This window comes from Babylonia areolata, chromosome 19 (assembly GCF_041734735.1).
Source record: "Babylonia areolata isolate BAREFJ2019XMU chromosome 19, ASM4173473v1, whole genome shotgun sequence".
In the NCBI taxonomy this organism is placed as follows: Eukaryota; Metazoa; Mollusca; class Gastropoda; order Neogastropoda; family Buccinidae; genus Babylonia; species Babylonia areolata.
Window position 1 is genome coordinate 24,465,078 of NC_134894.1, and position 14,973 is coordinate 24,480,050.

The following is a 14,973-nucleotide window of genomic DNA, read 5'->3' on the forward strand; positions in this document are numbered from 1 at the left end:
GCGTCACTGCGTTCGGACAAATCCATGTACAATACGCCACATCTGCTAGGCAGATGCCTGACCAGCGGCGTAACCCAATGCGCTTAGTCAGGCCTTGAGGGAAAAGAAAAACCCCGAGAAACTGAGTGTTCTCACTCAAAGCCGTTGGTCAGTCGTCGGCTTCTTGAAAAGAGACCCGTCATCGAAGCGTTTGTCAAAGGACGTGTATCGATGACTGAACGTATCAATATGTCACCCAGGTCTGGTGTGTGCTTTGGATGTCAAGGAAGTCTGGTTTTACATCCCTCTTTTAACCACTGTCAGGTGTCTTAATCTTTGTGTGTGTGTGTGTGTGTGTGTGTGTGTGTGTGTGTGCGCGCGCGCGCGCGCGTGCGTGCGTGCTTGTGCGTGTGTTTCTGTGTGTGCGTGTGTGATCTTTGTGTGTGTGTGTGTGTGTGTGCGTACGTGCGCGCGTGTGTGTGTTTGTGTGTGTGTGCGTGTATGTGTGTGTGTGTGTGAGTGCGTGCGTACGTGCGTGTGTGCGTATGTGTGTTTGTATGCGTGTGTGTGTGTGTGTGTATGGGGGGTGCAGCTGAGTGATCTTCAGCCTTCCTTTTGCTGTCTGGCGCTGTGGTGGATAATGCATAATGGTTGGATGTAAGGATAGCTCCTTTCTTTCGAAATCTTTGTTATTGTTCCTGTTTTGGTTTATTTTTTTGGTATACGTATCATTGGTGTATGGTATGAAGTGCATTGAATAAAACTGAAACTTGATTTTTCTGGTTTTTACTGGTAGATTTTGGGCTTACTGTAAATGTTTGGCTGGACTGCTCATGATGTTTTCGATTTACAAATATATTAACATGTTAATCATCATATCTGTACAGAAGTACTCGTGGAATTCACTGCAATATCAGAAATACCAAGCCTAAATCTCGCCATTGAATACTTTAAGTGTCGATCTATGTTTAAAAATAAATACTTTTTGACATCCGGTACGGTGCAGAATGTTCTGTAAACATTAATTAAATCTCTCGCTGTTACTAATATGAAAATCCCATTCCTGCCATCTACATGCAACTAACCTTTCTTTAAATATTCTAAGAAATTCGTCAATACTCTCTACGCCTTGGTTTAACGAAACGTAACCAAATCCATATATATACAGTTTACAGCGGATGTTCGAAACCCAGTTCTTTTGTCACGTGCATCCAGATCGAGCAAGGTTCGATATGATTTGTGTGGTAATCTAGACGCATTCATTCTCGTTAACTTAAGCCAATAACTAATACATCTTATACATGATTTTATATAAATAGGGTACCTGTTTGTTTCTCCATATACAAAATCGTTAGGTGTTCGCATTTCTACTCCTAAAAATTTCTTGAGCGCTAACAAATGTACTTTTTCACAAAGAAATGCTGCATCATCTAAGCCCCATATCTCAGCACCATATTGTAACATGGGTTGAACTTGTGAATCAAATAACTTTAAAAGCGTATTCAGGGAATTATTTTTTTAGCTTGTATAATTTCTGTAAAATACACAACAATGCGTTTTTGGCTCTACTGACTAAGTCACCACATGCTGCCACAAAACTCAGTCTTGTAGTAAAATAAATTCCTAAATATTTGTATGCATTCACTACAGGCATAGATACTCCATTGTAAATTCATCTTTCTCTGGCAGCTAAGTACCCCCCCCCTTTCTGAAAACAATGATATTACTTTTATCCATGTTCACTTTTGAATGTAGTGCAGAGGCTGCATGAGACAAACTATTCAGCTGCGCTTGTAAGCCGATAATGGTTTCAGACAATAAGGCAACATCATCAGCCAATAACGATAAAAACAGCTCTAAATAGTCATGTGTGAATGTTGCACCATGCTTTCCCTCTCTAATAATTTCTAATGCTAACTCGTTAATAAATAAAGAAAACAACACAGGACTACAGGCATCTCCTGGCTTCACGCCTCGGGTACAGTTAATGTAATCAGTCAATTTAGCCCTACATCTAATTCTTGCTTTGACATTGACATACATGCTATGAATACATTTATAAAGTTTACCTCTGACACCATTCTTCCAGAGTACAGGCCACAGTAATTTTCTATCTACAGAATCAAAAGCCTTTTCGAAATCGATGAATGCAACATAAAATTTACGATTCAGGCAGAACTGTTTCTATATCAGTGCTAACAGCGTAAACATATGGTCAACAGTAGAGTAGCCCTTTTAAAACTCTGCTTGGTGTTCTCCTGTCAAATCAAATTCTTTTACCCATTCTTGAAGTCTGTTGTTGATAATTGTACTAAATACTTTACTACTAACTTCGCACAGTGATATTCCTCTATGATTATTTACCTGATTGACATCACCCTTTTTAAATAAAGGATGAACAATACAGTCACACCAACTATCTGGGTAAGCACCCTTGTCAAATAATGCATTGAAAAAATTTACAAAAAAGTCAATCACTTTGTCCCCTGCAAATTTTATCATTTCCCCAATTATATCATCTGGACCGGCGGCTTCACCATTCCTTATCCCTCTTACAACAAGCAATACTTCTTCTTTTGATATCGGACGGTTCATGGGACTATACACATCTAGATCATCATCTTTGCTATTTATAGCATTACTATCTTCGGCTGTACTTTCTACTTCTGCCTCTAATTCAAGCAGGCCTTTAAGTTCACGAGAGAGAGAGAGAGAGAGAGAGAGAGAGAGAGAGAGAGAGAGAGAGAGAGAGGCAATGAAAAAATGATACGATTTGAGAGGAAACACTCATTCCACCGAAAATGTAACAAATGTATCATGTATATTGTTACTCACAGTCATACCATTGTGTACTCTTTCACCTCCAAGTGCTTGATTCACTGCATTTACATTCGGTACACAGAGGTCAACATGCATGCTGTCATTAACATTCACATTTTGAGATGACCCCCTTATACCGCCATTTTCACCACACAAAAGACCATGAATAGGCTCTTGGAAAATATCTGTAACATGACTTTTTTCATGAATAACGTTGCTGTCTGTGGGACAGGATACGTCTAATTCATCGTGTTCTATACAAACATCATATGCATGAACAACAAAACCATCAACATCAACAACTTTATTTTCTGCAGTGAACGCACTTGAACTTTCAAAAACGGAACTGATTGTTTCAACCTTGTTTACATCTGCCCCCCACCCCTCCCCCGGAAAAGCGGTTTTGCTGGCGTCATCCAGTTCACGACAGAGAGAGAGAGAGAGAGAGAGAGAGGCAATGAAAAAATGATAAGATTTGAGAGGAAACACTCATTCCACCGAAAATATAACAAATGTATATGTTTTAACGTGAATGTTTTTACTTTATCTGCTTTTCCTGTACTTTACATCAAATCGTGTGAAAAAAATTCTGTACTTGTATATGGACAATAAGATCTTCTTTAGACAGTTGAATTATACAAAATATATACTAAAAATAAAAACTATAAAAATCAATTTCCATTTCTGTATGCTTTTGCATGAGTACATCCACAGACAAGGAGAAAAAGCGACAATAAACTGGACTAACGATGAAAATGAAAAATACGCAATGCATGGGCACCCATTCACCAAAAATATAACAAATGTATATTATTTCAACGTGCATATATTTACCTTCTCTGTTTATGTTGTACATCTATACATGTCAAACATTGAATTTCTCTACTTCTGTACTTGCCAAACATTGGGTTTCTGTACTTGTGAATGGACAAAAAATATTCTTGAAACAGTCGAATCATTCACTGTTATTTCTTTCAAAATATATGAGCCTCAAGAGTCTAAAAGTTTATAGTTTATAGTTGGAGCAGCTTTTATTTTCCGAACTTTTATTATTTCAAAATGTTATCATATGTTGTTTCCAAGTAGAGGCAAGTATGCTAACCATTTTTTCTGAAAACTGTACATTTCACATGCAATTACATTCTTCAATTTTATATCTCGAGACATTATACTTTTCAAAAGCGTAAATAACTGGAGTAAACTGCGGACATACCCGCTATGAAATGCTAAGCATATTGACACTCTATGCAGACGATTGTCAGGTTCTGTTGGCGACAAAGGGCGCGGTTTCTATGTTGTCTTTGTGCAGTCTGGATTCACGGACACTCTGTTGAAATGAACACACTATTTATAGCGTTTCGTATGTTAACACACTATCAATAGCGTCATAAAGAGTAACACATCATCATCACCTGTTGTATATTATACTACACCTGTTTTTTCAATGGTGGGGAAGGGTTGAATCTGTGGTTGTTGGGGAGAGTCCTAAAATGTCGGGTTTAGTGCAGATATATATATATATATATATAATTTTTTGCATTGCATTGCATTTCAGTCACAACAAATTTGTGTGTGTAATGTTTGTGCCGCTCTTCCTCGTGGGTGAATACATATACAATACGTAGAAATTCGTACATCACATGGACACAAAACAGACATAGAGCATTCGGTTATGTACAGACTTTGAGAAAGCTTTTGGTTTCGACGACTGGAGTACTCTGTTGAAAATCTTAGGACGCATAAGAATTTGTAAATGACAAATGTGGACAGATCGACGTTTCAGAGGAGCACCACGTTACAAGCTACAACAGATTGTCAACGAGAAAATGAGTCACCAGTAAACGAGATTGAAAGCAGGGCGACCCCGTACAGCTCACTTAATTTCAATACAGGTAGTTAAGATCTGGAAGCAATGAGCAGTACAGTGACCTACTATTCTGAATGAGACAATGGCCAGAGCCATCTGATCGGATGGCATACAGCGTAATAGAGAGTTGTCATGGAGCTAAAAGTCATGTGCTCATTTTAGTTGTGAGTGAGTCTCACGCTCAACCACGTGGAGATCTGCATTCGAAGTTTTAGATCACAGTCCAGTGTCTATCAAGGCCATCTGCGTGCGTGCTTACGTGCGCGCGCGCGCGCGCGCGCGCGCGCGCGCGTGTGTGTGTGTGTGTGTGTGTGTGTGTGTGTGCACCTGTGTGATTATGTGTAAATTTGCATGTGTGTGTTTGTACGCACATGTATATTTGTGTATGTGTACGTGTGTGCATGTTTGTCTGAAGGAAGCTGAAATGAAGAGTTTACCCCCTTCCCTCTGTCTTCCACAACCCACTTACATCCAAAGGAATGGCGTTGTCCTCTGTCCTGTCTTCAGGTTCAGCCAGTCCGTACAGCTTCCGGCAACACGGGAATATCAACCTGGGATCCACCTCCCCTGCCTCCTCCTTACAACCTGATCACACACACACACACACACACAAACACACACGCACACACACACGCACACACACATAAAACACACACACACACACACACACACAAAACACACACCACCACCACCACCAACACCACCACCACCACTACCGACTTGGAAACGTCAAGTAGAGTTTAGCGGATAGTAACACATGCTCTGAAGAAACCAAAACAGATAAGGGTGATAGGGAAAAGATGAAAAAGAACAGAGTGTGATTCAATGGAAATGTGAATAAACGAAACGCAGAACAAACAAAACACCCTCACATTGAAACAGCTTAACACTATTGTGACGAAAGGGAACAGTGTGCTTGGTTTGATGCTATGATTATTACCACTGCGAGCGCTATTATAACTTTGGTCTAGAACTTTATCAAAGATGAGGAAAGTCACTGGAAGAGAGCAGTGTATGATACAGAGTGCATCAGGGACACACGCCCTACCTGTGATGAGGCTGATGACGATGCCAGACAAGACAGTGGTTGAGAAACCGATGACAGAAAACCACAGGTAGGAGATGTCCCACAGGCTGAGGTCGGAGCGACTGCAATGAGAAAGAATGCCCTGTCCTTGTGAGGCCATCTTCCTGGAGATTTTCACGTGTGACATTGGTACGGTTTGTGCGCGTGCATGCAAGCGCACACGAGTATATCTCACGCACCCAGTCACACGCACACATATATGCACACAACCACGAGAGCGCGCGCGCACACACACACACACACACACACATATACACACACACACGCACGCACGGGCGTACTCCCCCTCTCTCCACACACACACATCGACCTGTGAAGTGGGGAGTCAGAGGTAGCGTTGAGGTCCAACGGTACCACAGTCACGTTCCACACAGAGGGCTGTGTCCAGGAGGTGTTGGTGACGTCACAGCGGTCCACAGGTCCGGGAGGCAGGGAGGGGGTGGGGGCTCCGTACAGTGTGGACCCTAAAGCCACGGTCAGACTGACCGCACTGCCCACCACCACTCCGCCCGTCGCTCCCTGAAAATACAGATATTTCACGGATTTGATAAAAACTTCGCGAAACAGCACTGATATATATATATATATATATATATATATATATATATATATATATATATCTTTAAAACACGTGTCACAACTACTCATTAGATAAGGTCAAAGGTTCTCCTTTGCTACTGGTACCCATGTAACCAAGTACTACCCAATGTGTGGACCAACCCCCCTTCCCCCCTTCCCCCCGCCCTCCACCCGAAAAACAAAACAAAAAAAACCCGATCTGGAAAGGGTCCGCCAGATTTTATTTACCCAGGACATGAAGACATGCCGCATAAAGATGAACCCCCACGCCCCCAGGCCCCCCCCTCCCTCCCCCAAAAAAAACCCACACAAAAAAACCCTTCTCCGAGGGAGAGAGACGGAGGGGAAGTCAGAAAAAAAAAACTCAACAAAAAACGACGAACTTACTTCATAATCTTCTTTTTGATGCCGAACCATGAAAGACGAAAATTGCCAGGATATACAGAGACAGACATATCACATTCAGGAAGATAACTATATGTATATATATATATATATATATGTTTATAACTGCCATGAAACACAGAGTCTGACATATCACCCACATGTAGGTAGGTACCCACATATGTGTTGCACCTGGGGAAGCCAGCGGACAGGAAGAAGACTCCCAGAACAGGACTCCCGAAGGCTCCTTGTACACTGGTGGTTATCTGTGGAAATCACGGGGATAAACAAATACTGAGCAAATAGGTGTAAAACCATGGCTACATACAAGTACCCCCCCACCCCCACCCCGACACAAACACATACCTGAGTGTGTGTGGGCTCGTGGTTTGTTCTTTTGTCCTATCTAGATTAGATTATGGAAATGCTCTTCTTGCCGTCTGACAAACTTCAGAAAGTTCAAAACTCTGCAGCGCGACTCACACTCAAGGCTAGGAAACGTCAACACATCACCTCCCCCCTCCACCCCAAGCACGAATACAATACAAACTCTCAGTCCTTTGTCACAAGTTCTTCACTGATTCTTGTCCCGTCTATCTTTCAGATCTGCTTTCTGTCTATTCACCATCCAGACAAATCCGTTCTTCAAATGACATGCGCACACTGTCTATTCCAAGAATTCACACAAAAACTTATGGTGAACGTTCCTTTTCTTTTGTTGCACCAAAACAATGGAATTCACTGCCCTCGCACATTCGTCACACCCCAACACCTGCATTCAAGAGAGCACTAAAAACAAATCTTATCAATTTTTAGTTTTCTAAGTAAAGCTTTTCCATCTTTATTTGCTTGCTGTGAATTGATCGCTAGATTTGCTCTTGGAGTTGATTTGCATGCATTTGTGATCATTTTTAGTGTGCTTCTGTGAGGCCTGGTTCCTGGTGCATGTTTCTGACTTGGGTAAATGTGATATGTTTTTATCTTGCTGTGATTTGGGGCTATGTGATGTGAGACTAGGATATTGCTTGTGATGATTTTACATTATATGTATGTGTATGCATATGTATACATATATATGTGTGCGTGTGCGTGTGTATGTATGTATGTATGTATGTATGTATGTATGTACATGTGTGTATGTATATATATCTGTGTATATATAGATATATAGATATATTATGTGTGTGTATGTGTGTATGTGTATGTATACATATGTATACATGTATATGTGATGTGAGACTATGTCTATTTCGTGATGTGAGATAGTCTGAAATATGTATTTTAGCAAATGTGGTGTGAGACTATGTCTATTTATTTATTCTATTTTATTTTATTTAATTTTTATTCTACTTTACCTTTTATACATATTTTTTTTATGTCACTTAGTCTTATTATTATTATAACCTCTCTCTCTCAGGAAGCTACTGAACATCAAGTGGCAAGACAAGACCCCTGACACAGAGGTGCTCGCAAAAGCCACCCTTCCCAGCATCTTCACCATCCTGATGCAGTCCCAGCTTCGCTGGGCTGGACACGTGGCGCGCATGCCAGACCATCGGCTGCCCAAAAGGCTCTTCTATGGCGAGCTGCAACAAGGGAAGAGATCACACGGAGGTCAGAAGAAGCGCTTCAGAGATACTCTGAAAGTCTCTCTGAAAGCGTTTGATATCAACCCTGACTCCTGGGAGGAATCTGCAGTGGACCGTGACAAATGGCGCGCTGCTGTGCACAAAGGCGCCAGGTTGTGCGAGGCCAACAGGACTGCTGCAGCTGTTCAGAAGAGGCAGGCCAGAAAGTCACGGGCAAACAAGCTCCCTGACAATGATATGCCTGTCTTTGTCTGCCCCAACTGTCAGCGGACATTTCGTGCGCAGATTGGACTATTCAGCCATCTGCGCACTCACAGATAGATTCATGAGCATCCTTCCCCCCACCCCACCACCACCCTCCCCCCATCCCCCATCCCCCATCTCGATGACAACGATGGTCATCATCGATCTCGATGGACACACCACCACCACCACCATTATAACCTCTCTCTCTGTGGCCAACACACTGACTGACATACGTTTACAGTTCGGCCAACAGCAAAGTGAGAGCTGTATTTTCAATGGCTTCTCCATTGAATGGGAAATTATTTACAGTTTATTCTTTCGTGAAGGTTTATGATTCTCAATCTAGGAGGCAAAATTGTACTGCACTGGCTCTCAGTGCTGCAGCCTTGGGGGCTAGTTTGCCTTTGGGAACCATCCCAACGCTGACTGTCCTAAAACCCTCTTGGCCGAGAGAGTGGGGATGTAACTTGGCCAAGACATTCTCCACCGTTATCAAATTCTAGGCCAGATAGTCGGGACATCAGTTTCCTCCTCTGCTGTTCAGATGGTCATAGTCGAACACGACCAACTATCATACTTACATGAATGGTCATGCCCGTCAAAGTAGCAGTGTGTAGCAAGATACTATGAAGTACTTATTTCATTTTATTTCATTTTATTCTATTTTACTTTCCTTTCAGGAAGACAGTTACCCATTCACACCCAGGCAGAGTGTGGAAAATCGGAGGAAACGCCTTTCCCATGGACACGACACCATGCTGAAACTGGGCATCGAACCCGGGTCAGTGGTGGATACTGAAACAGCAGTCTGCAGATTCGGTTATGCGTTGGACGGGCGCAATAGCCGAGTGGTTAAAGCGTTGGACTTTCAATCTGAGGGGCCCGGGCTCAAATCTCGGTAACGGTGCCTGGTGGGTTAAGGGTGGAGATTTTTCCGATCTCTCATGTCAACAGACGTGCAGACCTGCTTGTGTCTGAACCCCCTTCGTGTGTATACGCAAGCAGGAGATCAAACACGCACGTTAAAGATCCTGTAAACCATGTCAGCGTTTGGTGGGTTATGGAAACAAGAACATACCCAGCATGCACAACCCCGATAACGGCGTATGGTTGCCTACACGGCGGGGTAACCCCCCCCCCCCCCATAGCCGGTCATACACGTAAAAGCCCCCACTCGTGTACACACGAGTGAACGTGGTAGTTGCAGCCCTTGAACGCAGAAGGTTATGCGTTGGGCATCTGACCCAGTGTTCACCAGTTTCCACGGAAGGAACGCTGACTAAAATGGAAAACAAAGCAAAACAAGACAAACCAACACACACACACAAAAGTATATATAGAAATTATGTCTGCATGTAAGCTGTAATGCACTGTTGTGTGTATTATTCCATATGAGGCGCTTAGAACACATACTATGGGGAGTTTGCGACATATAAGTACAAATCATCATCATCATTATTATTATTATTATTGTTGTTGTTGTTATTATCATTATTGACAATATTATTATCAAAGTCAAACCAAGACAAAACAATTATACAAACACTCAGTAGGCTAACAATTTAAAGAGGAACCAAAATAAAATAAACAAACAAAACGCACCTGTGTTACAGGGCCCGCTAGGTTCTTCATCAGGTAAGCCAGACCCAGGCTGAGCAATCCGTAAACAACAACTGTACGTGACGAAGACAACAAACACATGAGTCAGAACATTCATCATGTCTGTCCGTCTGCCTCTCTCTCTCTTATCTCTCACACATGCGTTACGAAAAGAGCTGTTGAATAAAGTTATCAAGGTCATTCACTATCAGTGTCAGTTTGTCTCTCTCTTTCTGTCTCTCTGACGCATACACACGTACATACGCACACACACACACATGCACACACGGATGCATGCGTGCACACACACACACACACACACACATAAAACCTGTGAGTTTGGCTATTAGAGTAACAGTGGTGTCTCTCATCCCTCTCAGAGGTCTGGCCAACACGTCCTCCACAGTGTTGGCTGCCAGGGCGTTGATCCCCGAGGACACAGTACTGCACACCCAAGCGACCAACACAGGTTTCAGAAGAATCCCATACATTCCCCTCTCCTTCCTTCACTGGCTAGAAATTATCAGTTGATAACAAACAACAAAGATCTGTTTTACAATTGTTCGTTGCCAATTCCTTCGTTTACATAGTCGGAATGTGTCACTTGATTCTGAGAATAAACGATAAATAGCAGACGATCCAGAACTGAGCCTTGAGGGAATCAAAATTCGAGATATGAACATGTACTATGAGTTGACAACTCCCATTCAGAATGGGTCCAACTTGACATGCAAAGATAAACCAGTGTAACTTTTGTTGAGATGATGGTTCCTCATAGGGAATGGTGAATCGAAAAACCGTCAAATGCAGTCTTCAAGTCGAGAGATGAAAACCGTCAAAGATGAAAAGTTGTCAGGAGTGTCATACAAAATGGTGCAACCAGTTGGATGCTTGTTATCGGTTTGTTTCGGTATTCGTTTACATATCTGCCGATAGGTTGAGTGACGTATTGGTTGAAGGATTACCTGATTTTTTCCATTTAAAGAAGGCATGGTATCAAATGCTTTCTCGCAGTCACGCGCCTACTCGTACCCCACGAACTCCACACTTTTTCACATTTTTACAAGAGGAAGAAGAGACATTTCCTTGCCACGATTTCTTGCAATCACAGGAAAGCACAATGCGTCGTCACAGGCTTCCTCGAAATGTGTGTGAATCCGTGAGATGTCCTTATTTCTTAAATATGAAACCCCCTCCTTTGTCATTGCGGTTGCTGTCTTGTCTTTTCCGAGCACAAGCGCAATTCTTAGAGGAAAATCAAATAGAAAAGGAGAGAGAGAGAGAGAGAGAGAGAGAGAGAGAGAGAGAGAGAGAGAGAGAGAGAAGACAAGATGAGACAAGACAAGACAAGACAAGACAAAATTCTTTACTCCAAGGATAACAGATAAGCACTGGTGTGCTTTCTTACATCCAGTTCTCGCCCTGAGCACAGAGGGAGAGAAAGAGAGAGACAGAGACAGAGACTGAGATATTTTATTCATTTAAGGCCTTGGCCCCATATGAAGAGGGGCAGCAACAGTTAATAATTAATACACAGGTGAGCACCACAGGTCCTGATAAAATTTATGATACAAGAGATACTCGCTGCTGAAATGCTTTGAACAGATAAAGTGCCAAACTACGAACGATATTTTCATTACTAGAAGCCATCAGTAGACCTAATCGGAACAAACATGGATATATATAATACTTCTTTGGTAAGAATTTCACACGAAGATGATGCAAAGCAGGACATATCAAAACCAAATGAACTTCATCTTCAATAGAGACTTTGCACAATGTACATAACAAAGCAAATTTATTTCTATTGTTATAGCGAAACTGATGAACATTAATTTCGGTTATGCCAAATCTAAATCTGATCAAGATAAATCGTAAATAACGATCTAAATTCAAAGACAGATATTTCTTCACTAAATGAGTCGAACTATACACTCTATATAAATCAAATCTGTCACTATATTTACTATGGTTTTCCCAATCTTGACATCTGCAGTCAATCAGTCGTTGGCGGATAATTCGCACAAATAATTTATCGTCACCCACTCCTTGATTAACCCAAGCATACCCCAAACCAAGTTCAAATAAACATAATCGTACATTAGAAACCCAGTTATTTTTTCCCTTCAAGTCTAAATCATACAACATGTCATAAGCTTTTCGTTGTTAATTTTAGCCAATAATTGACACATCTAACTGCAGAGTTAATATAAATAGGATACCTATTCGTCTCACCATAAACTAAGTCATTTGGTGTTCTCATACTAACTCCTAAAAACTTTTTTTTAACCCAAACAAATGCACTGACTCACAATGCACAATAGCTTTTTTTTAATTATTATTATTTTTTTATCCAGTCCCCACAGTTCTGATCCATATTGCAGAATGGGTTGTATTTGAGCATCAAAAATTTTTAGAAAAAGATCCAAAGAATTGCTATTCAATACAAACAATTATACTACAGCGCCACCCATTTTTTGGGTATTTTTTCCTGCGTGCTGTTTTTTTGTTGTTGTTGTTTTTCCTATCGAAGTGGATTTTTCTTCAGAATTTTGCCAGGAACAACCCTTTTGTTGCTGTGGGTTCTTTTACGTGCGCTAAGTGCATGCTGCACACGGGACCTCGGTTTATCGTCTCATCCGAATGACTAGCGTCCAGACCACCACTCAGGGTCTAGTGGAGGGGGAGAACATATCGGCGGCTGAGCCGTGATTCGAACCAGCGCGCTCAGATTCTCTCGCTTCCTATGCGGACGCGTTACCTCTAGGCCATCACTCCACTACCATGATGATGGTATTAGCGACGAGGTCGATAGGTGATGAAACACTGCCACTGACACAACCACATATTCATTGCAAACCACTGACACATGCAGAAAAAAGGACTGGCACTGACCTGAGGGCCCCACTGAACAGCATGGACATGTACAGGCCCGCCATGCCCGGCGTGTCTCTCAGCACGTGCAGCATGAAGTAGGGCGCCACCTGAAAGTCACGTCACTGTGTCGTCATTCATTGAAGGTTTCTTCGTGACCAGCCGTTCCGAACAGCGCTACAGGACACGACACGATATAATATGTGTGGGCACATGACACGATACGACACGACGCGTCGTTACACGACATGACCCGAAAACATACAATGCAGTCTAATGCTGTATGCCACACCACAACACAACACAGCACACCACTTCATATCACGCCACACCACACCACACTAAATCAGGCTACAAAATGCCTCACCACGCTATTCAACAACACACCAAACCACGCCACAATACACTACGCCACAATACACCACAGCACAGCACAGCACTGCAGGCCACAACACACCAAACCACGCCACAATACTCTACGCCACAATACACTACGCCACAATACACCACAGCACAGCACAGCACACCACACCACACCACGCCACAACACAACAAACCACACAACAGCACACCACGCTACAACACACCACGCCACAACACATTACACCACACCCAACACAACACACCACGCCACAACACACCATACTACGCCACGCCACACCACACCACATCACACCACACCAAGGCACGCCACATCAGAGGACCTGATTCTTGTTGTGGATGAAGCCAGCAGCATAGGGATCGCAGCCCGTGGTGACGAAGTAAGCATAGAGCAGCACTCCCATCAGGCACAGCGTCCCACCGCACAGCATGTGCAGCGGAATGTTCCACAGATAACACCTGTGCACATAAACAGTTCAATCACAGAATGATACAACTTGATGTATGGTATGATGAATATGATATGATATGATACATGCTATCATATGTGAAATGGTATGATGCATAATGTGATATTTGGTATACCATATGATGTAATATGATTATATGATATGGTGTGATGATATGACATGACATGACATGATATGACATGATATATGATATGATACATGATATGCTTTGAAAAAAATAAATAGGAAAAAAGATAGAAACAAAGGCATGCGTGAGTGGAGAAATAACACATAAAGGTAATCAATTTATCAAACAAATGAATGAAGAAATGGTCAAATGATTAATCAAATAAATGACAAAGTAACATAAAAAGTGTGTGTGTATCTGTCTGCCTTTTTGTATGTGTGTGTGTGTGTGTGTGTGTGTGTGTGTGTGTGTGTGTGTGTGTACGTATAACACCTGACCTTATGGCATGCTGAAGGGAGGGCAGGGAACTGATTCGTTGCACGGAAGACTGACTGACATGGGTGAACATCCATATACTGCACATGCCGATGATGGTGCTCCACAGAGAGTGGCGGGCCTTCACATCCACTCTGTTCCACACACACACACACACACACACACACACACACACACACACACACACACACAACTGAACTGAATTGAACTGAATATATGTTTTTTCTAATGGTAATAGGGCAGGGAAGACAACGCATTTTTCATGCATCCCTCAAAAGGATAAAGAAAAGGAGAGATTAAAACAGCATGTACATAACAGATAGTGGGCATTCATAATCATGTATTAGCTTTTACACTACATAATCATGCAATAGAAAATGAGAAGAGACTTTTCTTAGGGTAGACTCTCCAGGCCTGATCAGCGCATTGGATTTATGCGATGGTCAGACATTTGCTCCATTTTTTGTTCAACAGCAGATGTGGTGTAGCATATATTGATCATTCGACATGCTTTGACACCTCCTTGAATACACTTCTTGGCGCTGATTTCCATGACATCTCTTGTCCATGTTTTATCCAGTCTTCCAGCAAGCTTGGCCTGCCAGGCCATCGATTTCATCTGCGAATGTTCTTCCTCCAATGCTGACTGTGCTGAC

General features: G+C 42.3%; 1 protein-coding gene across 2 annotated transcripts in view; it reads right to left on the minus strand.

The window, feature by feature from the left end:
- Window positions 1-3,264: 3,264 nt before the first annotated feature.
- Window positions 3,265-14,973, minus strand: part of LOC143294249 (sodium-coupled monocarboxylate transporter 1-like) — a 35,949-nt gene continuing 24,240 nt past the window's right edge. For both annotated transcript variants that reach the window (XM_076605682.1, XM_076605683.1), the window contains exons 8-17: window positions 14,320-14,451; window positions 13,729-13,864; window positions 13,046-13,134; window positions 10,482-10,594; window positions 10,154-10,224; window positions 6,896-6,982; window positions 6,064-6,272; window positions 5,715-5,815; window positions 5,136-5,251; window positions 3,265-4,126 (exon numbers count right to left, since the gene is read on the minus strand). In XM_076605682.1, the coding sequence (XP_076461797.1) occupies window positions 4,058-4,126; window positions 5,136-5,251; window positions 5,715-5,815; window positions 6,064-6,272; window positions 6,896-6,982; window positions 10,154-10,224; window positions 10,482-10,594; window positions 13,046-13,134; window positions 13,729-13,864; window positions 14,320-14,451 (1,123 nt within the window). In that variant the 3' untranslated portion in view covers window positions 3,265-4,057. The remainder of the gene's footprint in view (window positions 4,127-5,135; window positions 5,252-5,714; window positions 5,816-6,063; window positions 6,273-6,895; window positions 6,983-10,153; window positions 10,225-10,481; window positions 10,595-13,045; window positions 13,135-13,728; window positions 13,865-14,319; window positions 14,452-14,973) is intronic.